The sequence below is a fragment of the Sciurus carolinensis genome, chromosome 11 (genome assembly GCF_902686445.1).
Source record: "Sciurus carolinensis chromosome 11, mSciCar1.2, whole genome shotgun sequence".
Lineage (NCBI taxonomy): Eukaryota > Metazoa > Chordata > Mammalia > Rodentia > Sciuridae > Sciurus > Sciurus carolinensis.
Window position 1 is genome coordinate 114328463 of NC_062223.1, and position 26101 is coordinate 114354563.

The 26101-nt window shown below is 37.2% G+C and overlaps 1 protein-coding gene and 1 pseudogene across 3 annotated transcripts; one reads left to right on the forward strand and one right to left on the reverse strand.

Moving 5' to 3' along the window:
* Positions 1 to 647: 647 nt before the first annotated feature.
* On the reverse strand, positions 648 to 15348 carry LOC124960357 (NXPE family member 4-like). 3 transcript variants are annotated; one of them, XM_047519089.1, is made up of 5 exons: positions 15253 to 15348; positions 6155 to 6888; positions 5618 to 5679; positions 4081 to 4284; positions 648 to 1195 (listed from the first exon to the last, which is right to left on the reverse strand). In XM_047519089.1, exons 1-5 carry the CDS (start codon positions 15346 to 15348, stop codon positions 660 to 662), a joined length of 1632 nt encoding a protein of 543 aa, XP_047375045.1. In that variant the 3' UTR covers positions 648 to 659. The 3 variants fall into 3 exon arrangements, with proteins under 3 accessions (XP_047375045.1, XP_047375044.1, XP_047375046.1); XM_047519088.1 differs by having other exon boundaries at positions 4081 to 4287; XM_047519090.1 differs by lacking the exon at positions 15253 to 15348 and having other exon boundaries at positions 4081 to 4287; positions 6523 to 6563.
* Positions 15349 to 22240: 6892 nt separating this feature from the next.
* LOC124959661 (ferric-chelate reductase 1-like) lies at positions 22241 to 24534 on the forward strand (annotated as a pseudogene).
* Positions 24535 to 26101: the final 1567 nt, after the last annotated feature.

The window sequence follows — 26101 nt, forward strand, 5'->3', positions numbered from 1 at the left end:
CCCTTCATTTGAGAAACTGTTGCTCAGAGAGCTGAAGTGACTTATTCAGTCTTAAAATTACTGACCGTAATAAGACTAAGACTCAGATCCTTCAATCCCAGCATATTGGACTTTCATCTGTGATATCCCGATATTCCTTGATGCTAAATACTATAGGGTAAATTAGAGTCTCTCAGTGTGAGTTCCTATAAGGAGAGAAAAGTTAGAGTTTTGGGATCCCAGGACCCTAGAGCTGTGGGAGAACTGCCTTGTAAGACTTAAGTCCTCATTTGGAAACCAGCTTGCATCTCTCTACAGTAGTAGAAATAATGAAATGAGACTTCTTTCTCCAACTGTTTATTTTACAGTCACTTGGTAGATTTTATGTACCAGAGAGAAGAGCTTTTACTCATTGGTGTCTTAACTTCCCATTGGTGAAGAGCAGCATGACTCTGATGGAAGAGGGTAGGAACTTTTCATGACTATTCTTAGTTTCATTTGTAAGTGAAATTCCACAGTAGAAATAGCTTACTTGGCTGAACTGGTGGATCTGTATCAGTCACAGTGCAGACTATCTTCTCAGCGAACTGGGAGTTCTGAGACAAAAACAACACCTGACAGGCTAGCAGATACTCAATGGATCATTGTCTAAATGAATGAATTTCAGAGATACATGCTATCTAGCAAATATAGTTTAAGAATATATTAATTTGATTTCCAACTACATACGGAGGTGGGTGCACATTATTTGTGCCATATGCAATTGTGATATCCCAGGTATCAATGATGCTCACATTGAGATCCTGGAAAATGTCCGTCATGACAAGGTATTGAATGTAACCATGAAAGTCACTAAATCTTTCCATGTCATTGTGCATCTCCCTGATGTTTTCTGTCTTAATAATGACTGTAGTATCTGGGCTTCTCAGAAGGAGTCGCTGAATAGCTTTGTGCACATTGAGGGCCCTTCGGATGAAAACATCAATGGGAAAGGGTCTGAAATGCTGGCCCAGAGAAATAACTATGACAGTATTTTTTTCTCCTCCAGTTCTGTCAATGACTCGGGCCATGTACTCGATATCTTTGACCGAATAAGCAGATGATCCAATCAAGGGGTAACCATGTTTTTGCCACTGGATATTGATATTCCTATCCAAGTCCACAGCTAGCTGATGTTGCAGTTTTCCATAGTCATGCAGATCCACTGACTTCAGCGCTGAAGACAAATAGGCAATTCCAAAATGAAAGGAGAATAAAGTTATAAGGATTGACAAGTCATGGTAAACGGATAAAAATGGAGAACATCATGCTAAGTGAAATATGCTAGACCCAGACAGTCAAGGATCAAACATTTTCTCTCATATGTGAAAGTTAGACCAAAATAAGTGGGAAAAGCAGGGAAGTGGGAATCTCATGAAAATAGATGAGAGATCAGTGGAATAGAGGAAAGGGATTGAGTGGAAGGGAGAAGGGACTGGAAAAGGGAGGAATGGTGTAATGAATCTTACCAAACTTTCCTAGGTACATATACCATAGTGAATTTCACCTTTATGTATCCAAAACACACTACTTTAAAAAAAAAGCATAAATAAATAGAAGATCAGTAGAATAGAGGAAAGGTAATAGGGGGAGGGAGCAGAGAAGGAACTGGAGCAAATTATATTTCATGCTTGCATAATTATGTTAAAACAAACCCAATATTATGTATAACTATAATACACTAAAATGACTGTCATTCATAAATACAAGAGAAAAGATTTGGTGATTAGATGTAAATAAGCTAATCATGTCTAATTTATTATAGGTTTGACGGAGGGGACACTTTCAAAATTTATTTGAAGAATGAAAAATGTTATACATATGTTATAGATTATGCATGTCCTCCTGCAGAACCATCCCACCGAATGGGTGGTGAGGCACTGGTAACACTGCATTGCAGGATGATGCGGTTAGTTGTGTAAGTATTATTTTTGTAAAACGTGCTTACTCTAGATTAAACTCATTTGAAGATGGAGAGAGTAACTAATGTTATTTGCATTAAGAAACACAAATAAACCTATTTATCCAAATACTTGCCAACTCCCTGAAGTCCGAGATTGTATTCTAAACTTCTGTGTTTCCTTCCAGAAGTATGAAATTGTCCCGAGTATATCATCTTTAATAATAGTAGTATTACTATTTGTTTGTGAAGTCATTCACAGTTTACAAAGCATTCACTTAGATTGAGGCAGTCACTCATGTCAACGTCCCTCATTTATGTATTTAATTGTCATGTCATAGGAAAAAAAAAAAAACCAAGAAAGCAAATCACCAACTGAAGACTACACAGCTTATAAAGAATCAGCCTTTAACAGGAAGTTCCCATCACTTCTTGTGAAACTAGCCTACCTGATCTTGACACTTCTGGAAATAATCATAGCCTGAGTAGAATAAGATGAAGTCCTATCATTTTTCAGCATCTCAATTACATCTTTATCTGAATATTAAGGCCAACTGATTAATAGCTAAAATGTCAGTGTGAACTGTGTATTAAATGATTACTAATACTTTGTCGCATGTTCTACCTGAGAAGTAAAGAGATAAATTTGAAGTCTTAACTCAGTGGTTAGGAAACAGACATACTGGAGGATTGGTTGGTGGAAAATGGCAGAATGATTTTCTTCAATCTGCTTCCAACCTATTTCAGTTTTCTCTTTCAAAGTATACTCTGCCCATAAAGTTCAACTTCAAACAAAACATACAAGAGATGTTTTCCTACTGCAACTTCCAAGATAAGCTAGGAAGGTAGGTAAATCAGTACTGCAGTACTATGTAGAACTTAAAGACCCACCATTGTAGAATGTGATGCTGAAGGTCATCACTAGACCTTTGCTTTTGTAGTTGAGGAAACTGAGGTCCCAAGGAGTTTTGTCATTTCCCAGAGGTAAGGACTGAAAACTACCCCCTCTGTTGGGATTTCTTAAAACTTGAAATCCAGGTTCTACAAAATTTCCCCTTTTATTAAGAGGATCAGCTTTCTTGCTAACTCGGAGGTGCTGAGTGGCTTCATATCTGGAAGACCGGGATGGAGCCACCATGATTGCGCAGTTCTAAGTAAAAGGAACTGGACCCAGGGACATATGTAGGCAAGTAGTGGTGGTATTCTAGGTGAGATCACCAAGATCTATTAGTGGATTTTGAGTTATTGTTGGTATACTCTTGGTTTTGTAAATACAGCAACTGGACTACGATTCTTCCATCTGTATTCTGTACTCAACTCTGTCATTAACTAATGATAATTGCAATTTCTGTAGTTTTGAGGGACCTATGTGCTAATGTGCCTTGCAAAGTGTTGAATTCTTTATATCCATTACCTGATTTCATTCTCAAAACAAACACCATTTTATTGGATGTATGAGGAAAATGGGGCAGAAAACATAAGAGGTCCAAGGTGATTTTTTTTCTAAGTGCTTGAGTCTAGTGTCTGTTAGACACTAAATCCAGTGTTTTTAAGCCCCGTGCCAATGTGATATAAATTTTTCCTTCCTCCTGCATCTGTCATACTATCAGGTAATGATAATAATGATGATAGTTTACATAAAAACCTTACCTCTTCACAGATAATATTCCAAATGCACCATCAATATTACCTCACTTTACCAGGTTCGCAGTTTTTTTTCATCTGTAGGTGACAGATGAATAAACTGAGGGACAGAATGTTTATGTAACTGGTCCAAGTTACTCATATAGGATCTGAAGTCAGATTTTGAACCCAGGACATTTGGATCTAGAGTTCACACCCATAATCTTCACACTAATTATAGAAAATAGACAATTTAATTTATTAAATCATCTTTAGCTCCATCAGTAATTTTCTATACTTCACGAAGTGTGAATTTTTCATAGGCAAGGAGGTAATATATACTTTTCTACACTGGCTCCCTTCCATTCAGATCAATGTTTTCTTGAAAAGGAAAGATATCTATGTCCTGTGAAAATTTTTGATGTATTGTGATGAAGAAATATGATAAAGACATGGTATTTCCTACATTTCTCCCTTTCCTTGAAAGGCAAGAGAAGTTTCTGAAAGAAATATAAATAAAAGCTTAGACTGAATCATACAGTTGATACTGGCTTTGAAGTATTCGATCCATTGACGGATGGTGGAATCTCCCAATAGATGTATGAATTTTCCTCTCAGGCACTCATCCATTTTGACTGGAGTCAATCTACAGGAGACAGGATTCCATGTTCCTTTCCAGACATGCCCACTGGGGACTGTGGATGTCATTCCAAGCTTGCATTTCTCTTTCAGTGAATCCGGGTCTTCTGCAATAATCAGCAAGAAGTTACCTTCTAAAACATCAAATTATCCACCAGTATTTCTAAAGAAATTTTTGTCTTTTCTAAGTGTCCTCTCAATAGGGGCAATAAGATGGTGGTCATAGTAGAAGAGCCTTACAGAAATATGCTCCTGTGGAATATCTATTTTTCAGAGAAAAATTCTCTGATGTGAGTTTCCTAATTGTATCATTAATGTTCATTATAATAGCATATAATAGTTTTCTCCCAGAAAAGAAAATTACCCTCTGTTAAAATTTAAGTATTTGTCAGTCTTTCTATAAAAAAATGTCATTCATTTTTCTAGAGTTACGAAAAATCATGCATATTATCATTTATTTCACTTTTTCCTTAAGTTTTTCACTGTCACAGTGTGCTAAAATCCACCAAAAAATCTATAAATTCATTGAGTTAAATTCAAGATCATATGAAAAATAATGACAACTTTAGAAACTTCCAATCTGTTTGAGTGTGTTTGTATGCTGGAGAGAGTCCTGAAGGTCCATGAAGGGCCTGGTTTTCACCTTCTAGTTGGCTCATGAAGGGTCTGAGGTGGCTATAATAGTGAGGTGACAGGTTTGGGGCACTGATTGTTCATTTAGATGGAGTACATTAGTATTTTTATGACTGGTATAGGTTTATTCATATATATGTGGGGTGAAAAATTGCATTTATACAATAAGGTACATATTTATACTTCAATGTGGACAAGTATGTTAGCAATTAGCAAATATTTAATGCCACACTGCCAGAGATATAAAAGATGTTACCTTAAATCATTTTAGATGGAGTTTTCCTAGGCTGTTTTGAGTCAAATAAATTAAAGAGAAACTGGTAAGTATAAATGTGGAAATTCTACTTTGTATATTAAAGTTGTTTGAAAGGTGAGAGATCAGAGGACATAATAATAGTAACCAAACTCCCAGGTAGCCGATTGGAAAGCTCTAGATGATGATTATTGGACTAGAAGTGATGCAGGAAATGGTGATGGACGTGATGAGGAGAAGGGTGGTGTTGTAGGAGAGGACCTAGGAAAGAGTTAGAAGAGAGTTTCACAGCTTGTAGGTTAGTGTGTGAGATGGGCAGGTGATCTGTTAACCTGATGGGAGGTTAATGATGAGAGATAGTTACTGAAACAGGCATGTGACATCCCAGTGATTCCAATAATTCACTTAGTATACAGTACCTTGACTCACCTTAGAAATATAAGTGAGCATTGTGCTTATGAAACTAAAACTATGAGCAAGTCCAGTAGAATGAGGAAAGCTTTTAAGTGGGTCTAGTACTAAGCACCATCCATGAACACAGGAGCACTTACTGTTGCATTTGGAGACTCTAATCACAGTGAAGTTTTCCATAATCTCCACACCCACATTTGACCTGCAAAAGACAAGTATAGAAATGAATCTGCTGGTGGCCTCAAATCAGGGAATACTCAAGAAGGCAGATCATCCAGTGTTTCTGTTATTCTTAGTGATTAGTCAAATATGGTACCCTTGATTCAGGCCAGTATATGAATCTCCATTTCTTTGCCTATTATTCCATGAGATCCAGGTAACCAAAAGGAGTGCAAAGACTTAGCAAGATGCAGAAAGAATATATTAGAGCACCCACATGTTTCCCATTCTCTTTTGGTTGTCATCATGCCTGCATTTTTCATTTCATTGACAAGGATTATAAAAGCTTGGGGGTTTCTGGAGAATGAACTCTGACCCCCAAACGAATTCACAGATCCTCTCCCAAATGACTGTTCTTAAAGAGTACATAAGTTGATGTGCTTACAGGACCTTCCTCTGGACCAACATATAGGACAAATTCACATATTGCCCTGGTATCTTCAGCAATAATTATTTACCTTATAAAAATGGTCCTTTCCTGTTTGCTAAGATAAGAAACTTCCTTGTTCTTGGAGTGCATGTGAGTGAGTGCAGCACAGGGAACATGCTGAGGCCTCACGCAGTAGAAGGCCTCTTGGTCGCGAGCATCCAGGTACTGACACAATTCAGCCCTTGTGTTTAGGACCAGACCACATTCAGAGAGGACCTGGGTGGTGCCATTAACAAACTGGCCTGTGAAGATCACCCTGTCATAGCCTTGGTTCCTTGCCCTCCAGAGGGCCGACACCCCTTCACTGGGGTGGATGAGCAGGAGAGACAGGGAAACACGGCCCTCCCAGAACAGAGTGAAGCTGACAAGGTAGGTGCCATTGTTGAAGTCTGTCACCTTTCCTGAGGCGCCTGCCTTCAGGGCTGGGGAGGACATCCTGGCCCTCAGGAAGTCCCCTCCATATTCCTTCCTTCGTCCCAGGTGGTCCCTGGCCTCCAACAGGATGTCCAGCTGGTCCCCCCGGCAGTACGTGTGTCTGGGGTTGAGGATGGAGACTGTGCTGTGTCTGGCGCTGGTGGTGGTGTTCACGTGGGTGAAGGGTCTGGGCGGGATCAACTGGTTGAGTTTCTCCAGGATCTCCTTTGTTCGCAGCTCAGTCTCGGTTAGTAATGTTGCTGGATTCAGAGATGCTCCAGGGAATGAGGACTCTGTGATCAAATTCCAATGATGGAGGGAGGTAGGTAACTTGAGAGTAGTCCATATCTCAAATGACAAGAAATGGAATAGAGAACATCAAAGATGTTCCTTTTTAATGTCACTTTTGTCTTTTATGGAATAATGAGAGGTACTAAAATTAACTGACACAGATTTTGTGTTCATATTTGTGTCATAAACAATAAATATACTTTTGATACTATGTTAGCATTACTATTGTTTTCATTGGTTCATCAATTCTGGAAGAACCATTTAACCCCAATGAGTCCTAGGATCTTCTTTCGTAAATGGTGGTTGTAAAATCTACCTTGCAGGCCAACTATGAAGATCAAATGAGAAAATGTTTTTAACTGTAGTGAATGAATGCTTATTGTCCTATTATTTTCATATTAAAACTAAAATTTAGTCAGAAATATTTAATCTCAGATAAACAAATCCAATCTGTTCATCACTATCATTTCTGTCTTAAAAGAAATGATAATGGTAGTTCTCTAAGCTGAAAGAAAAAATGCCATTAATAACATGAAATGTGCAAAAGCATAATGCTCATTTAAAAAATACGTTTGTATAAGTATAAAGTCAGAATCCGAATCCTCTGATAGAGTAATGATGATGAGGAAATCACTCACATCTTCATTATGAAGGTTAAATAGCAAAAGAATTAAAATAACAATGGCTAAACTAGTCTGTTAAAGGATACAGAACATAAAAGGATGTAGTGTGACATCATAAGTTTAAAATGTGGATGGTATAAAAGTAGATTTTTTTCATGTGATGAAACTTAAGCTGTTAACTTAAAATATGGTATTAGAACTATTAGAGTTTTTTGAATGTCTCAAGGTAACCATAAAGAATGCATTTCTAATGAATACGTAAAAGATAAAAAGTAAGGAATTGAAGCATACCACTAGAGAAAATCTCTAGTCACAAAGGAAGAAAGCAAGCATAGAAGAAAGGAATAAACACTCCACAAAACAACAGGAAAACAGCACAGTAAGTCTTTACCTATAATTACCTATCGTAATATAATTAAATTAAATTTTCCAAAGGAGATAGCATTATTGAATAGATAAAAAAAAGGACAACTAAATGCTGCCCACAAGAGACTTCACCTGTAAGAACACACACAGATTGAAAATGAAGGAATGGTAAAATCCATTTCTTGAAAATGGACACAAAGAGAGCAATAGCAACAGAATACACACTCTTCTCATGTGCACTCAGGATATTCTACATGCTAGATCATGTTAGGGAACATAACAAATCTTAAGATTAAAATTATATCAAGTATCTGGTCAACCACAATGTTATGAAACTAGAAATCAATAATGGAAGGAATTTCAGAAAATTCACAAATACATGAAAATTGAATATATATTTCTGAACAGTCAATAGGTCAAAGAAGAAATTAAAAAGGAATAAAGAGTGGAAAGTAGTTCAGTGGCAGAGCATCTGCTTAGCATGTATAAGGCCCAAGATCCAATCCCTAGCACCACACACACTTACACACAATAAAATTAAAAATATATTTTCAGATAAATTACAATGTACCCATAGTATACCAAAACTAAGGGATGCAGCAAAAACAATTCTAATTAGGAGTTTTATAGTAATAAATACATCAAATAACCAACCTAATGTTATACTTCAAGGAACTAGAAAAACAAGAACAAAGTAAACCCAAAGTTAATTGAAGAAGGACATAATAAAGATCAGAGCAGATAAATGAAATAGAAATGAAATAAAAAGTGATGGCTTTTTAAAAATACAAATTATTAGGTAGACTAAGAAAAATAAGAGAAGATATAAATAAATAAATTCAGAAATGAAAAAAGTATACATTACAGCTGATAGCACAGAAATACAAAGACCACAAAAGACCACTATGAATATATGCAACAAAGTGGATAACTTGGAGGAAATGGATAAGTCCCCACACACATAACACCTACCAAGACTGAATCATGAAGAAATAGAAGATATGATTGGACCAATAATGAGTAAGAAGATTGAATCACTAATGAATAGCCTCACATCAAAGAAAAGCCCAGGGTCTGAAGTCTTCACTGCTAAATTATACCAAACATCTAAAGAAGAACTAATACCAATATGTCTCAAGATATTTCAAAAAATTGAAGAGGAGTGAATACTTCTAAACTCTTTTCATGAGGCCATCTTACACTGAAACAAAAGCCAGATAAAGACACTAGAATAAAGAAAATTACAGGTCAATATTCCTAATGAACATAAATGAAAATATTCTTAACATACACTAGCAAACTGAATTCACCAGTACTTTTAAAGGATCATTCACTATGATCCAATGGGATCACTTTCAGGGATTCAAGGATGATTCAACAGGCAAATCTATAAATTTAATACAATGATACAACACATTAACACAATGAAGGGCAAAAGCCACATGATCATCTCCATAGATGCAGAAAAATCTTGTTAATATCTTTGTGTGTGTGTTGGGGGGTCGAACCCAGGAGTGCTGCCACTAAGATACATTCTCATTCCTTTTTAAATTTTTAGGTAGTTTCTTGCTGTGTAGCTGAGGTTGGCCTCCAACTTGCAATCCTTCTGCTCCACCTCTTCTCAAAGAGTTAGTTATAGAAGCATTGTACCTCAACATAATAAAGCCTACGCACAACAAGTCCACAGCTAACACACTCTATGCTGAATAGTTGAAAGTTTTCCTTGAACATCAGGGAACACTATTACCACTTCTGGTCAACATGATACTGGAAGTTGTAGTCAGATCAATTTAGGCAAGAGAAAGACATACAAGGCATCCAGATTGGAAAGGAGAAAGTTAAATTGTCCCTGTTTGCAAATGACATAATCTTTTAAAGAGAAACTCCTAAAGATTCTGCCCAAACCCTGCTAGAATGAATAAACAAGATTAGTGATGTTACAGGATATAAAATCAACACACAGAAACCAGTAGTGCTTCTGTACTCTAACAACAAATTATCTGAAAAAAATCAAGAGGAGATCTCATTTACACAAAATCAAGGAGATCTCAGCTATGCAAAATAAAATAAGATCAAATAAAATATTTAGGAGTAAATTTAACCAAGGAGGTGAAAGACTTGTACACTGAGGACTACAAAACATTGATGAAAGAAACTGAAGAAGACACAAATAAATGGAAAAATACTCCATATTCATGGACGGGAAGAATTAATAGTGTTAAAACATCCACACTATCCAAAGCAATCTGCAAATTCAATGCAATTCCTATCAAAAAACAAATGACATTTTTAATGGAAAAAAAATTAATCCTAAAATTTACATGGAATCACAAGATCCTGAATAACCAAGGCTATCTTTAACAAAAAGAAAAAAAGCTAGAGGTCATAGTACTTGACTTCAAAATACCTAACAAAGGTCTAGTAATCAAAACAGTATGGTACTGTCATAAAACAGATTCATAGACCAACAGAACAGAGAGCCCAGAAATAAATATATGTATTTCCAGTCCTTTGATTTTTATAAAAGGTATCAAGAACATACAATGGGAAAATAACAGTTTCTTTAAAAATAGCATTGGGACAACTGGATATCCACATGCAGAAGAATGTAATTATACCCGTACATCACACTTTATATAGAAATCAACGCAAAATGAATTAAAAAGTTAAATGTAACATCTGAAAGTGAAAAACTACCAAAAGAAAACACAGGAGAAAAGCTCCTTGACATTGGTCTACAGAATGATTTATAGATACAAACGCAAATGATGGTGGTCACAAAATTTCACTTAGAAAAAATAAGTTCAAGAAATATATTGTCTAACCTAGTGATAACAGTTAATAACAATGCATTTGCATTCTTGAAAATTGCTGAGGCTGGAACCATAGCTCAGGTGTGGAGTCTTGCCTACCATGTGTGAGGACCTGGGTTTGTTCCCTAGTACCATCAATGCCCCCCAAATACCCCAACAAAACAAAATTTAAAACAAAAGCAAAAAAAAAAATTGCTTAGAAAGTAGATTTGAAATAGTGTCACCACCACCAAAATAAAAATTAATGAGGTAATGTTAATGTTAATTAGCTTGATTTAGTTATTCCATGATGTATATATATTTCAAACCATGTCATGCAAATATATACAGTTTTCATTTGACAAATATTCATTTAAAAATAAGGAGTATTTAAGATGCATGGGCTTTTATGTAAAATGTCATTATTTCTGTTTCATCTTTTATACTTTGCTTGAACTTTCTGTTATTTTTAGTGTTTTTTCAGATTTTTTTCTCTAACACAGGAGATACAGAAAAATAGATTTATAGAATGTTTATTTTCTAATCATAAGAAAATACCAATATATTATTAAGAATTAAGAGACTTCTGAAAGTGTATAGGAAATAAAATCAGCCCATAATCATGCCAACAATTGATAATTACTGTTAAAATTTTGGTGAATTTCTCATTCCTTGTATATTGCTTTGCATGATAGTAAATAACTATTTACCATTATATTTTGACTTTTAAGCAGTGACATCAAAACCTCTCAACCTTATGTCAAAGTCCTATAATATTCCATCCTATGGATATAGCCTAATATTTTACCTGTTTTTACCTTTTTGGATATTTCTTGCTTTCAGTTTTTTTAATCATATATTTAATACTATAAAGAATGCCTCCTGTTGCAAGTGATTCTTTGCAATTCAAGAAATTTGCCAAGAATTTCAGAAATAGAATAATTAGTAAAATGTAGTGAACATTGTTAAAGGATTTGACACATACTGTGAAATTGTTAAAAAAGTTGCTCCCTTTTCCATCCAGACCAGAAGTGCATGAGAATTCTAGTCTTACTGTATGCTCACAATAGTTGGTAGCTACTTTTTAGAGACATTTGCCTTTGATGGAAGTTTGGCTTTTCCCCACTGGCTAGCTATGCAGTTTAGGTCACGTTCTTAACCTCTCTTGAATCAGTTTTATCATCTGTGTATCAGGTCATACAAAATAAACACCTTATATTGTTACCGAGAGGATGGATGGAATAAATAACATGTGAAGCATTAGGAATGATACTGGCACATGCTAAGTGTTCATTATTACTACCTCTATTTGATGACTAAAGATTTTTTGTTAAAAACATGTCAAATAATAAAATAAAATAGTAGTAGGCTGGATCATTACTATTAATCATTAATAGGGATTTCCAATAAAGGTAGAGTAATTTGTGCTGGACCAATTCTCCTGTAGCTGCTAATAATAAACTTTGAACAAATATAAATATATATATTTAAAAAACAACTCTCTGAAAGCAGTGGAGAGTGGATACAAGCAGAAAGGAATTGGAGGGATGTTGGTCCCTGAGATAAAGGACAGCACAGGACTTGCATTTTAAGTGCCGACTGGAGTTCTTTAGGCTGAAGGAAACTCAGCTACTCAGCACCAGATGCAGGAAATATGTAGATAAATATGAAAGACTATTTCTCTCTATTTCTTTGAAGTACCTATATTTATTTAGGAAATTAAAGATTATAAATTTTTAATAATATGACAACTATAGATAAAAGAATAGGATCAGATGTAAATAGGTCTAAGTGGCTGGAAGGTTATTACAGATTACATGAAATAATATATTAATAATTCTAAAAGTTAAGAAGTGTGATATAATTCTTAGAGAAACTAATGAAAATGCAATATAAAAACAAAAGGAACATATACAAAATTTCAGTAAAACTCAAAATAAGGCAGGTGAAGGAAAACAGAGGAACAACAACAACAAAATTAGAAGAACCAAACAGAAAATAATAGTACAGTGATAGATCTAAATCCTCTCATTTTAATAATTCCATTGAATATAGTGGACTGCATGCCTCACCAAAAGGCAGAAATAAAAAAGCAAGAACAATCATTTGCTTTCTACAAGGAATACCACTCAGGTGTAAAGTAATATGCCATATTCCATGTAGACAGTAATAGGCCATATAAGGAACAAAGAGTATCATTAGAATAAAGATGACTGTTTCATCATAATAGAAGGATCAATTTGTCAGAAACCATAGCAATCATACATGTGTATACACTTATATACACATACTTATAAATGAAGCAAACTTTGACAAAGTAAAGAGAAAATGGAAAAAATCCACAACCATAATTAGAAATTTAATAATCTCTCTCAGTAATTGCTGTGTGAGCTATATGAAGAAATGAGCAAGAACCCAGAGGATTTAAACAACATTTTCATAGTAAGATATTTGAACCATCATACCACATAATCAGATATTTATATATTATTACAGTCTTCATATAAAAGTAAGTGATTTTAGAGTGGTAGAATAATTTTCTGTGCTTACAAATTATGGTAGAAATAAAACATAAAAAGCCTGATTTAAGATGAAGGACTAAGTACATATTGTGGTCTCAATTTCTTGCTGTGAAAATCTTATAAAAGACAGAAAAGAACTTCACAAATCTCTATTCTGGGAAACAGAAAGAGATGCCTAAATTGAATCAGAATTAATGGGGAATCTCCAGAAACATTAAAGACAGATGAGATTAAATCAAGAAAGAAAATCCTAGCTCCAAACACAGATAAAGAGTTCTGCAAAAGATGGAAGCTTTAGTATAAATATACTTTCCATTCTCAAACAGATGCTGGTGCCATTAATGAATCAAGTACAGATCCTGGAAAGTTAAAATTTTGCTGTTCAATATGCAAAAGTGAATTGCATTCCTCTACACCATCAATAAGCAACTAGTCTCATTTTTAAAAGAACAGCATATACAAAAAATATTGTAGCAACATATAATTATAAAGTAACTAGGAATAAATCTAATAGAAAATGTACAAGACCTGTAGGCAAGAACTGTAAGATTTACTGAAAGATTTAAAGAAGACCTAAATAAACAGTTATTTGATGTTGCTCAATAGAAAAATATAAACATATCAATTCTTCCAATTGGACATATGTAAGTTGAGGTCAAGGTTATAAAACTCAAATAGGGTTCTTCTGCAGATTTGATAGGCTGGCTCTAAAATGCACAAGAATGAAGATCACAATAGGCCAAGAACTTTCTGAAGTGGAAAAAACAGTTGTAACATCACCTTCAAAGCAAGGCTATTTATGAAGCTTAATTAGTACTAGCAATGTAGTATTGGCACAAGGAAGACAGATTGGTCAATGGAATAGAACAAGAGCCCTGAAAGGGACCTTCACTTGTTGGACCATTTGAGATACAAAGTGGCATGCACTGGAAAGAAGGACTACAGTAAATAAAAGGAGGCGGCTATCTATATGGAAAAAAAAGAACAACAGGAAGAAATCCAAACACAATAAAGCATGTGCATTTAAAGCTTAAATGTTAAAAAAAACATTTTTATTAGAGCATTATTATTATACATAGTATTTGGGTTCACTTACACAAAATCACACATGCAAGGAATTTGATTTCAATCTCCACCCCCTTTGATCTCCCCTCTTCCCTCCCCCTGTACTCCCTCCTCTTGTCTACTAAACTTCCTTTCTTCTACATATATATAAAAGCAAAATTCCCTTTGGCACCTTTATATATGAACGAACATACCATGTTATTACATTCATTCTATTTATCTTCCTCTTTCCCTTCCACCTTCACCCTTGATCTCCTTCTTCTACTCCACTGATTTTCCTTGTGTCTTTATGATGTCCCATCTCCTCCCTAATGGCTTTCTTTCCTTTGCTGTGCTCTAGCTTCCACATATGAGAGAAAACATTCAACCCTTGTTTTTCTAAGTCTGTTTCACTTAGCATGATTTTTCCCTATTTCCATCATTTACTGGCAATTTCCTTGTATCCATACTACACAATGGCAAATGCCATTATTTCATTCTTCATTATGGCTGAGTAAGACTCCATGTGTATATATATCATATTTTCTTAATCCATTCATCTATTGATGAACATGTGAGTTGATTCTGCAATTCGTCTATTATGATGCATGAAGCTATAAACATTGAGGTGACTGTATCGCTATAATATGCTGATTTTAGATCTTCAAAAGCAACTTTTAAAAGTTTCAGTAGAATATTTAGACAAATAGTCTGATGTTGGAGATGGGAAATATTTCTCTTCAAAGTAAAAAGGCAGATAATTTTACTGTAAAAAAATAAAAATATATTGTTCTTCAGATGTTGTGTTAAAGAAGGTGAAAAGATAGTTAAATGTGAAAAGATAGTTGTGATGCATAAATAAGCAACAAAGGAACAAGGTCTGTGAGTAAACACACACAGTGTCACCCTTTCACATGCTGCTTAATGATTTTTCAGACACTCTGCTTCTTACGTGCAAGTCTTTGAAACTCCCCTACTACATTCTTTAGGTCTTGTTGTTTGGACTTTCCTAGAAAAGATGAGATATCATGTAAAAATATGCTTTTGCAAACACAATAAGAAAGCAATTCCTACCTTCCTGGACTTTGGGAGAACTGTAAAAGTGATCAAGAAGGCTAATATAAGCAGCAGTAGCCACAGCGATTTGCGATTTGTCAGAGTTGTTTTCATGATGAGGATCCTAGGACAGACAACAAAAACAAACACTCGAGGAAACAAAGCAGAAAGTAAAACACGGGAACACGTGAAGCGTTTATGCCTCCTGGTTATCCTTGGAGAAGTTACTCCCAGAGGAAATCTTGGCTCTCCCAGCTGCCCCTACTGCTGCCCCTACTGTCTCCCAGCAGCCGTCCGTGGTGGTCAGCTTGCGCTTCGCACAGGAAAGTGATTCCATGCAGCCCACCATGGACTTTAAGGAACTGAGCAGCTAAGCACCTAAAGGACGCAGGGATGATCATTTATTTTAAGGTGAAGTCACCAGCGTATATGTCATCTCACATGCCTCCAATTCTCTTGCCTTAAATACGAGGAGCAGAAGAACTTGAGTAAATAGTGACCCTGAGATTCATATTATCTCAGTGACTTTCTAATGTAAATTGACTTCCAACTTCCTTAATCCCTGTCTATAAATTTTTTCTGCTTCCTTGTCTTTCTTTCAGACTTAGTAGCACCCATTGACCTTGAAAACAATTATTTTAAAACTTATATTTATTACTTCCTTTTAAAATTGTTTCAGGCTTTATCAGCATTTCCTTTAATTGAAATGATTTGTCTTTGACCTGGAATTAAAATTTGTCATTTAAAATCAGATTGACACTGAGGGTGTCACTCAGTGGTAGAGGGACTGTCTAGCATGCACAAGGTCCTGGGTTTGATCCTTGGCATCATAAAAAATAAAATAAAATAAAATCAGGTTGCTTGATTGATGCCCTTCTAAAATAGTTCATCCCTGAAAATTTACTGTCTTTCTGAGAAGTACCTCCTACCCTGGACTCTCAGTTTACAAATAGACTTTAGAAGTTTCTGCACTCAATAGTAAATGTTACCACTTTCCCTCACCTGCTCCACTTTGAAATGTTTTCATACCTTTAGTTGTAAAGGCTTGTTCGATCCCATACCTGGGAACTCCTGTGAGCTGGGTGTGGAGGTTTTCTTCTGAAGTCCCCAGTGTGCTACTGGGGCACCTCTTCTCTGCAACAAAACAAATCACAAATATAAATTGCAGTTTGGATACTTCCTTCTGTGTGATTCAGCTTCAAAATGTCAGGCATGACAACTCCCCCTTAAGGAGGGGCCTGAATCACAAAGGTTAATCATCAGGTCAAGTAGACATAGGAAGGAGAAATGAAATGCTTGGAAAAGTAGGTGAAATGGTTTCTGTCCTAAGACTCTGGGAGCCTAATTCTAGTAAGAATATGATAAATACCTGACAAGACAAAAATGAACATAGCCAGAAGTTCGAATGATTCAGTAAAAAGTCACCCATGGAGAGTTAAACTTACTGTTTTCTATGTGAACCTTGTTATGAAGACCCCCATTGCTTTGTTATAAAGACCCCATTGCATATTATCTTGTATGTAGTATATATTCAATAAAATTTGCTGAATCGAACAGAAAGAACCTCAAATTCAATAAAGGCAAGATATTTCAGTCTGAGAGAACAACAGCTTACATTCACAGGTTTGAATTCATCTGGGATTTGTATTCTTGCTGTGATAGGAATGGTGCCAGAAAAAGCAGGTTCCTAGGATGCATGCCCCAGTGCCCATGGGAAGCAACAGCTGGTTGCCTTGTAGCTCCGTGGGTCTCATTTATGCTGTCCTGTAAAACATATGAAACACGTCCATCAATCCTTCCAGTCTTTTTTTACTGAAAAGTAAAAATCAAGAACTGTTTCATAAGAATCTTCCTGACTTTGATTATCCTTCCAACATCCTTGCTCATGTTCTACCAAACTAGCCTGAGCAATATCTTTTTATGTCTTTACATGGATGGTTGAAAAAGCTGTTTTAACTTTATGTACCTGGGTCTAGGATTGCTCAACTTTGCTCCAAAGAACCTACAATAAAATAAAAGTATTTGCAGTGGGTTTGGTTTGGCTGCTCCTTAGGAGACAGATGCCAGCAACCACCCAAGTTCACAGCCTACTATGAGTCAAACATTTATAGATTTTATTTTAGTTATATAGATGTTGGCATTTGATGTGAACTTAGCATCTTTATTTTTTTATAAGATAAGCATGCTAGTTCTGCTTGACTTAAAAAACTGGGAGCACAGAAGAGGGCTTAAATAATTTGTCCAGGTCATCCAGTGAGGTTTGAGTTGATTCCTGTGATTTTGATCTCTGATTCAGAGAACTTTCCACTATTCAGCATAACTCTAGCACATATGATAGAACCAAGTTCAGTTAGACTCCACGGTTCATGCATTTATTGTCCATTATGCTTAAAAGAAAAGGCTCTTTTAAAAACTGTTTCTTTCAAATGACTGGAAAAGCCTGGCACAAGCAAGATGCTTTGTCCTCAGTAGAGTGCTCTTCTTGCAGGTAATGTTCATTTTATCCTCATCTTTGATTATTTTCATTTCCCCTAAACTTGTGAGTCTAAATAAAGGGTCTAAATATGGGAGCTAAGTTACAGGTGGGATTATGGAGTTATGAGTCTATAAAATAAAATACCATTCAGGAGATCACCAGTTCTTTGAATAATGAGTATGTTAAGAGTAGTGCTGCCTAGGATCTAAAAGCGCCAGGCAAAACGGGCAAACTGTGCGCATCAGGCAAAGTCAAGGAATGCACACTGGGGGTGGAGCCACAAGTCTGGGAAATGGCCACTCTTTCAGAAACCAGACAAAAAGACCCCAATGCCAAGAAGGCTACCTTATGTGGTAGGAAGTCTCATTTCCAAAGGACTTGAGCATAGGGGGAGAGTCCTTGATCCTGCAAAGATGACTGTAAAGACTAGAGAAGATGCAGCCCCAAGAATGACTCAAGACTCCAGCAGTGAGAACTTGGCTTAGGACCCATGAAGTAGCAACGAAGGGCACAAGTTAGTGTCACTCAACCTCCTCTTTACCAATAGAAGGTAAAAAGGTCAATGCTGTGATCAGATAGCTCACTGTGGCCCCATATTTACCAGTCACGGAGGGTCAGGGGTGCTGCAATTCAGTTATGCAATGGGGAAAAGCAGTATGCAGTTCACAGCAACTGCCCTGTCACAACCCTCTTTGGAACAGTTAGTGGAAAATGCCAGGCCTAAGTCACTTGTTACCTTGCCACCCTGAAACAGAGAAAGGCATGTTTCAAAGGCAGCAGAGTCTGGTGGTGGGAACCTATCTGAAGGCTAGCATGAGCACCTTGTCAACTGGGGTACTTCCTTTTGGTGGTGATGCCTACCACAGATAGCCTCATTACTGGACTTTGAACAAAAGGTATGTGTCTGGAAAAAGAAAAGCATTGGTGGATGAAAGTGGAGAGACCTACAGATAGGAGAGCAATAACTAATATTTCCTGAGGATTTACTACGTGCCAGGCTCTCTTCTGAATGCCTTCCATACTTTAACCCATTTAACCCTCAGAACTATACTGTGAGGTACTTTCATTTCCAGATAAGGAGAATGAGGCACAGGATGCCGAAATACACTAGCAAAGGTGGCACGGGTCGTTAATGGCAGAGGCCAGCCTTAGACCCAGAGCTCCAGAGCTGCAGATTTAACCACTTCAGGTACTGCCAGAAGCTGGGAGGGAGGAAGACATGAAGCAGAGGAAGAGAGGAGAGATTAGATGTTGACAGCGGAAGTAGGAGGAGCAGAGACCAAAAGTGGGGTGTCACTAAACTGGTGGAACTCCACAATAACCAAGGTCTGTTGCTAAGGTGATTTCTAAGTCATCGCCAGAGCAGCAACCTATCTCAAAGGTCCTTCCACTTTGGTCCTCAGTATCACTTAAGATCTCTGTGAGGCCTTGGGCAGGTTGGGAATCTGGAAGAATTATTTACCTCTCAGGAGCATTCTAAAATGTGTGAAACTGCCCTGATCACGCAAACCCTGCTTCATCACCCTATACCCAAGTCATTATTTTTGTTGACTGGCAACATAAAGCAACATGTTTCCCACGAGGATGAGAAATGAAACAGGAAGACTGTGAGCCTTGTATTCAAACATGCCAGACTTTGACACTTTATCAATTTTAGCAGCGCATGTCTGATGTTTTCTGTTATGTTGGAAAAGTATATTAACCTTTTCATTAGGTAAGCAAAGATGTTTGTTTAGATAGTGATGTGGCTGATTTCCTGAATTTTAATGGATTTGTACCTTAACAGGAGAATATGGGCACTGGTCCATTTGGTCAATTTTTCTTCAAACTTGTTATATTTGCATGACCGAGAACTTATCACCACAATTAAAAGAGAAATTTAGAATTTACAAGCACATATGTCCTTCTGGATTAACTAGAACTCTTTCACCACCAAGGTCCTTTTAGTTATGTAATTGTAAAGCAAGTATATTCCCCCTTTCTTGTGGAGAACATGGGTGAATTGGAATAACACAAAGGCAGATATTTTAGAATGAAAAGCATTCCATTTCATAGTATAAATAGATGCATGGTTAAAGCGCGTCAGTCATTTCTCTACAGGATTTATTTCTTCTTTGGAGGTAATCTTGCCTGATTCTCAGTATGAACTTAAATTGCTCCATATGTGTGAATGACTGACTACTTATTCTTTCAGGGTTGTTTCTGTTCTCATTTAGACAGATGGTATAGTTGATTGGAAATGGAGGTCCTTACAACTGTAGAAAGCAATGCAAACCTGATTCCCCAGTCACTTTTGACTGAAGCAGAGGCTATAAAGACTGGGATAAGATTTATCAGAGACTAGATTGGGCTATTGGTGTTCATGACTCAATTTTCTCTTCTCACTGGGTCCCTAAGAGTCAGTTTGGTCTGGAGTTCAAGATAAAGAATTCAATTCTCTTTGTTTCCAATAGATAAGCTTGTGTCTAGGGAGGTGGAGGTAGATGCTAAAGGTCTAGTTAAGGTTTTGAATCTCCTAAATTTTTAATAGAACTTAGGGGTTATTTTTTGCTTTGTAATGCCTGTCTGTTACCTTTGAACTGATAGTAATATTGAAAATTATAACCTCAGTTTCTGCTTTAAAAAATGAAAGCAAGGGTCCTAACATGTGCTTGAGACAGAGCAAAAGGGAAATAAATTGACCTGAAACTTACTCAGAATAACAGAACCTTCTATAGTCCCTCTACCCCTACCACCAGGCCAACAGATACTAAGCAACAACTGACTGTAAGTAAATACTACAGCAAATATGGAAAGTGAAAGACTCTCAGACACAGCACTAAGGTATGAACTAAAGCCCTAGTTGGAATAGATGCTGAGGAAAACACTATGGCAAACTAGTTCCCACTCCAAACACTGTATATTGCTAAAGGAATTTGAAATTCTTGGTACATTTAGGGCAACCATTGTAGCAATAAACTTCAAGTTCATTGCAGCTTCTACCTAACACAATTCCCCACACTAATAATCGAGCAGAAGGAAATATAAGCCTGTTTTTAAAAAACTGTAATTATTTACTCAAGTCTCTACTATTTTGTTAAAATTGCAATTTCTTTTAAAACAACATAAGGCATATCTAAAGGTAGGGGACAAATGACACAGTCCTTTGAGGCAGGAAAATGAGCGGAAACCATTGGAATTATATAACAGAATTTTAAATGTAATATGATCAAGTCTTTGATAGGAAAAGTATACAACATTTAAACTGTTGAAAACAAAAGACAAAGAGAAAAATCCCAAGGTGGTCAGAGAAAAAGGGGAAATAACCTGTAATGAGAATTACAGCAGACTATCAGAAATTATGCAACTGGAATGAAATCTTTAAGGTTACTAGAAAAAAACAAATCTGTGAACTGGAATCCTAAGCCCAGCAAAAACTCCTTTCAAAAATGAAGTTAGAAATATGCTCTAAGATGAAAACAGAACTCACTACCAGCAGATGCTCTGCCTTTAATATAAAGCAATATGATATCAGACAGAAGCTTGGTTCTGCACACAAAAATACAGTGTTGAAAAGAAATAAAGTTTAAATACAACTGGTTTTCTATACTTTTAATTGCACTAAAAGATAAATGGTTTTACAAAGCAAAGTAACACTGAACTATACGTTTACAGTACACATTAAAGTAAAACCTATATCAGCAAAAGCACAAAGTGTGTGTAAGGTATAAAGCCGCCCTTCTCTTCCGTTACAGGAATTTCTGGCCTCCCCATCACCTGTCAGTCTGCAGTTCTGCCCACCTCTTACATTATAGGAATTTCCGGCATAAGCTGCCGTCATCTCCCTGCCTCCCACGTTATGTCCTAACATGTTATTGGTCCATCAGTCAGTCTGCAAGAATTCTCCTCCGCGATTGGTTCCTCCCAGCCCACGAAATTCCAATATCTGGGAGAAGCCATACGCCATCTTCTCTCTTTCTTTTTCCTTTTTTCCACCCCAAGCAGACCTTATCCGTCCACATAAATAAAGTCTTTTGCATGAGATCTTGCGGAGCGTTTTTTCTGGCAGCTACCAGCGAGCCACAACTGAGTTAGCGACCCCTAACAGTGTGAAAGGTAGGAAGTGGAAAAAAAATCTTAAAGCCTTTATGCCACATAGTTAGTAGTAGATTACTTGAATGTTTATTAAGGAAAACATTGTAGTGCTGTTTGTCACCATATGATGCTCTTTATCACACTGGGACCAAGCAAGGAGTGGTGGTACACACCTGTACTCCTAGTGACTCTGGAGGCTAAGGCAGGAGATTAACAAGTTCAAGGTCAGTGTCATCAATTTAGCAAGACCCTGTCTCAAAATAAAACATAACAGGACAGTGGATGTAGCTCAGTGGTAGAGTACCCCTGGATTCAATCTCCAGGATCACACACACACACACACACACACACACACACACACACCACACACAAGTCATTACCAGATTCAGCCCCTCAACCTTTGGCCAGATCCTTCCTGGATTTACCCTTGACATTAGTTCTGTGGATAATTATACCATGGAATGCCATGGAATGATTCCTAAACATGGTCATAGTTCAGAGTCTGATCCTGCTCTCTCTATGTCAGTGAGTCAGATAACATTAAGACCAGCGGTAAGATCAAAGTTACTTTGTCAGGGAAATCATTTAAAGGCTTTCCCATAGAAGCTTGTGATTTTGAGAATTTGAGTCATCTCCTTCACATTGATTGACTGTCAGGTGTCACTGGTGGCCTGTGAAGATCTACAGGGATCAGCTGTGAGTTGCAAAAGTTCATTCAAAGAACCAGAAATTAAAGTCTGCTGGAATTCCCCCATGACCTGAATCACATATAGTTTCTATTCACAGTTGTTAAGAAGTATAAAATCTAATGGGTGGAGATACCTGGTCTTATAATTCTACAACCAAATACACTTCGTTTTACAACACCGAAATCTTCAATACTGCCTTTGTTAGCGTCCAGTCTCCCATTTAACCGAATCACTCAGTGCCTAAGTCTGTGGGAACATGAAATTCTATATAAGCAGTCCTTTGGATTGTGAACCAGAGAAGGCACATGACTGTGTCTTCTTGTCCTTCACAAGATGACCAATCAGGGATGGTTGAAATGAACCGTCCTAATAAAGGCTATTTATTTTTTGCACTTCTTATGACCAATGATTGGGTGATGATGATGATTATATGCATTTTTGTGAAGATCAGACTGTGCACATACAAATTTTGATGGGGCAAAGTCACCCTGGAATGGACTTCCAGTGATATTCTTAAGATTATGACTTGGAGGTGATGGATGGTATTACACACTGTTGGTTCAGTAGAAACATCACACCTGGGGTTAAGAGTAGACTTTAAACAGAAACTACTACATATTCCTAGCAAATGGTGCGGCTAATGATGGTCAAATTTATAAGCATTCATAGCAATTTTTGATTGCATATGAAAAACATGATGTGCGAGACTATCCAAAGAACAGAAGAGGATCCATTCTTTATTTTTTCTGAAGGTGCATGGTACCTTAATATCTGTGGCATGGATAACTACTGTTAGCATAGGTGAATGCCTGGTTCTTCAAAGCTATTGGTCACAAAGCTTTCTTCTTTGGTAAGCAGCTCAGTTTCAGGTGCATTGAGTGCTTGTGCTCACCAAACCTGTGCTCATCTACTTTGCTTTTGTTACACCTTTTGTATACAGAGGAGGCGGGAGTTGGAATGCAGGTTACCACACATACCTTGATGTATAGTGAAGACTTTAGCAGTTCCTCAGCTTCTTGCTGGCAGTCTTCAGGCCACTGTTACGTGCCCCAAGAATGCAGATGTTCCTTGAGCTCACTGGATTATGGGAGCAGCTTCTAGAATAATAGCAGTGGTAGCAATGTTCCTGGAAATGGATTGACCAAGACTGAATCTTCCTGATTAATGATGCAATGAATGAGTTTGTAGCCTGGCACATAAGTATTGAGGTTGTTCTGGAGATACATTCTTACTGGTTCTCTTGAAATGTTAAAATACTGGAATTCAGATCCTTCAGTCATTTACTATTGCAGAAGCAGAGAGCCATCATTTTAAAAAGGTGGTGTTAGGGGGTAATCCAAGATGGCGTACTAGAGGGAGGCTGCTTTCCTTGTCACTCCATGACTTGGGATTCAAGCAGAGGAAATGCTGTTTCTTTGTGAGGCAGCCTTCGCTGTCCACTGATGCCCTGCTGTTTACCCCCGATTCCTCTGCTGTGTTGCTTGCCATCTGCCAGCATATCACCTGCCTTTTGAGCACAGATCACTCGCTGACCACCACCTATCATCTGCCATTTGCCCATTTGCCCACTTCTTGCCTGACAATCACCCACCTTTCACCTACCTATCACCTGCCACCAGTCTTCTACCCACCCATCGCCCCCTGTTAGCCTGGAAACTGCCTGCAGACCACCAGCAGATCTTCTGCTGCCTGCTGCCCACTGCTGCCTGGAAGTCCACTGTCACAGTATCCACAGGTTTGGTTACACACAGTCACTACCATCTTGGGACACTGGCCAGGACCTGCAGGTTTGCCACTACCACTCCACCATCTTGGGGTGCAGCTGCCTCAGTCTGGAGACACTAGTCAGAGCCTGAAGATATATTATCAGGGTACTTGCAGGTCTGGTTGCACCTGAGGTCTTTCTGCTGGGTGTGCTAGTGGCTGTCATCCAGTTGCCTCTTTGCAGGGTCGCTCCTTTGTACGAGTGCATTCCTGGTGATCTCTTTGCAAGTTGAAAGAGCATTGAAATCTTGGGACTGCAGCAAGGCAGAACCTGGGGAAGCTAAAACCCAGGTCTAACAGAATGCGGCTGGGTTTTTGTGGGCCAGTCTGGGTCTGGTAAGCCTGCAGAAAGCTGGTGACAAGGGGCAGTTTCCTAAGGGGAGCACAGGTTGGAGTAATTGGAGAAAACTGGGTTCTCTCCAGCTCAGTGAGTCCTGAAGTGTGCAGGGATGGAAGGGACCAGCTACAATGTTTGGGAAGACTGGAAAAGGGTATGAGGGCATTTTACTATTGGTTTGCCCACCCAATTGGTCCGGCACTCATTGGACTGGAGCTAACATCAAACTTCAGACAACCCCACCTATCAGTGGAGTAGGGAAACTGAGAAAATATTTTTGAAAGCCAACGGAAGCAATCATTCACTTTTCCATTGAGACTTTCCTTTTTTTCCCCCTCTCTTTCACACCTCTACCATCTTTGAATCCAAAATATTTTCAATGCATCCATTTACTGAGAAAAGGGATGTCTGAATAGTATATTATAGTTCTGTTGTTTATTCTTATAATTTTTTTAAAAAATCTGTTTATAGTTTTTCTCTCACCTACCTGTCTCTCTGAATTCTCTTTCCCACTTCTCTCATACTAATAGTCAACCTCTATTAATTCCTGCCTCACTCTTACTATGAATTTTTACCTCTGTCTTCTCTTCTTGTGCCTCATAAGCATCACATCTTACACTACCTCTGTTCCCTCATTGTCCATGTTTGTAACATTAAACCCTTTTAGCAAACTTAATGTTTTTGTTGTAGACAATAATTGAACACATCATTTCTGTTTATTGAGACAAAATTGTAGATGCCTAAATAGGAGCCATTTGGCTTAAGGTTGTATATTGTTTGCATTGGATGCTATTAATATTGGTCTTCCTCTTAAAGGTGAGGTACTGGAAGTCTTCAGGAACACTATAAGACTACAGGGTAGAATCTGCACTGCCTCAAATCCATACTTGTTAGATGGGAAGACACAAAAACAACATGAAAAAAAACCAGGGAGCAAAGTGCCTCAAACAAACAAAGATGTTCCAACAATAGAATCCATAGACAGCACAGTAGAAGAAATATCAGCAAAAGAGTTTAGAAAAATACATAGATTATACAGAAGTGAAAGATCATTTTAATAAAGAGGTAGAGATTATAAAATGTAATCAAGTAGAAATCCTCAAAATGAAGGAAACAATGAACCAAATTAAAAATTCAATGGAAAACATCACCAACAGACTATACCACTTAGAAGACAGAACCTCAGACAATGAAGGTCTTGAAAATAAACTTGACCATACAGAGAAGGTGGTAAGAAACCATGAACAGAACTTCCAAGAATTATGGGATAACATGAAAAGACCAAATTTTAGATTTATTGGAACAGACATAGGCATGGAGATACAAACCAAAAAAATGAAAGGAATATACAATCTTTTCTCTTTTTTTTAAACTTGCTCCCTGTTTTTTAAAAATTGTTTTCTTAGTTGTAGATGGACTCAATACCTTTGTTTTATTTATTTATTTATTATGTGGTGTTGAGAATCAAACCCAGTGCCTCACACATGTTAGGCAAGCGCTCTACCACTGAGCTACAACCCCAGCCAC

Excerpts from the sequence above, each read along its gene's own strand:
- LOC124960357 (XM_047519088.1), bottom strand. The coding sequence starts at position 15,348 with ATGAAAACAACTCTGACAAATCGCAAATCGCTGTGGCTACTGCTGCTT. Across the intron at positions 5,680-6,154 it reads GAAAGGACCATTTTTATAAG|GTCAAATGTGGGTGTGGAGA; the intron begins GTAAATAATTAT and ends TGTCTTTTGCAG. Across the intron at positions 1,196-4,080 it reads CTTCAAAGCCAGTATCAACT|CGCTGAAGTCAGTGGATCTG; the intron begins GTATGATTCAGT and ends ATTTGTCTTCAG.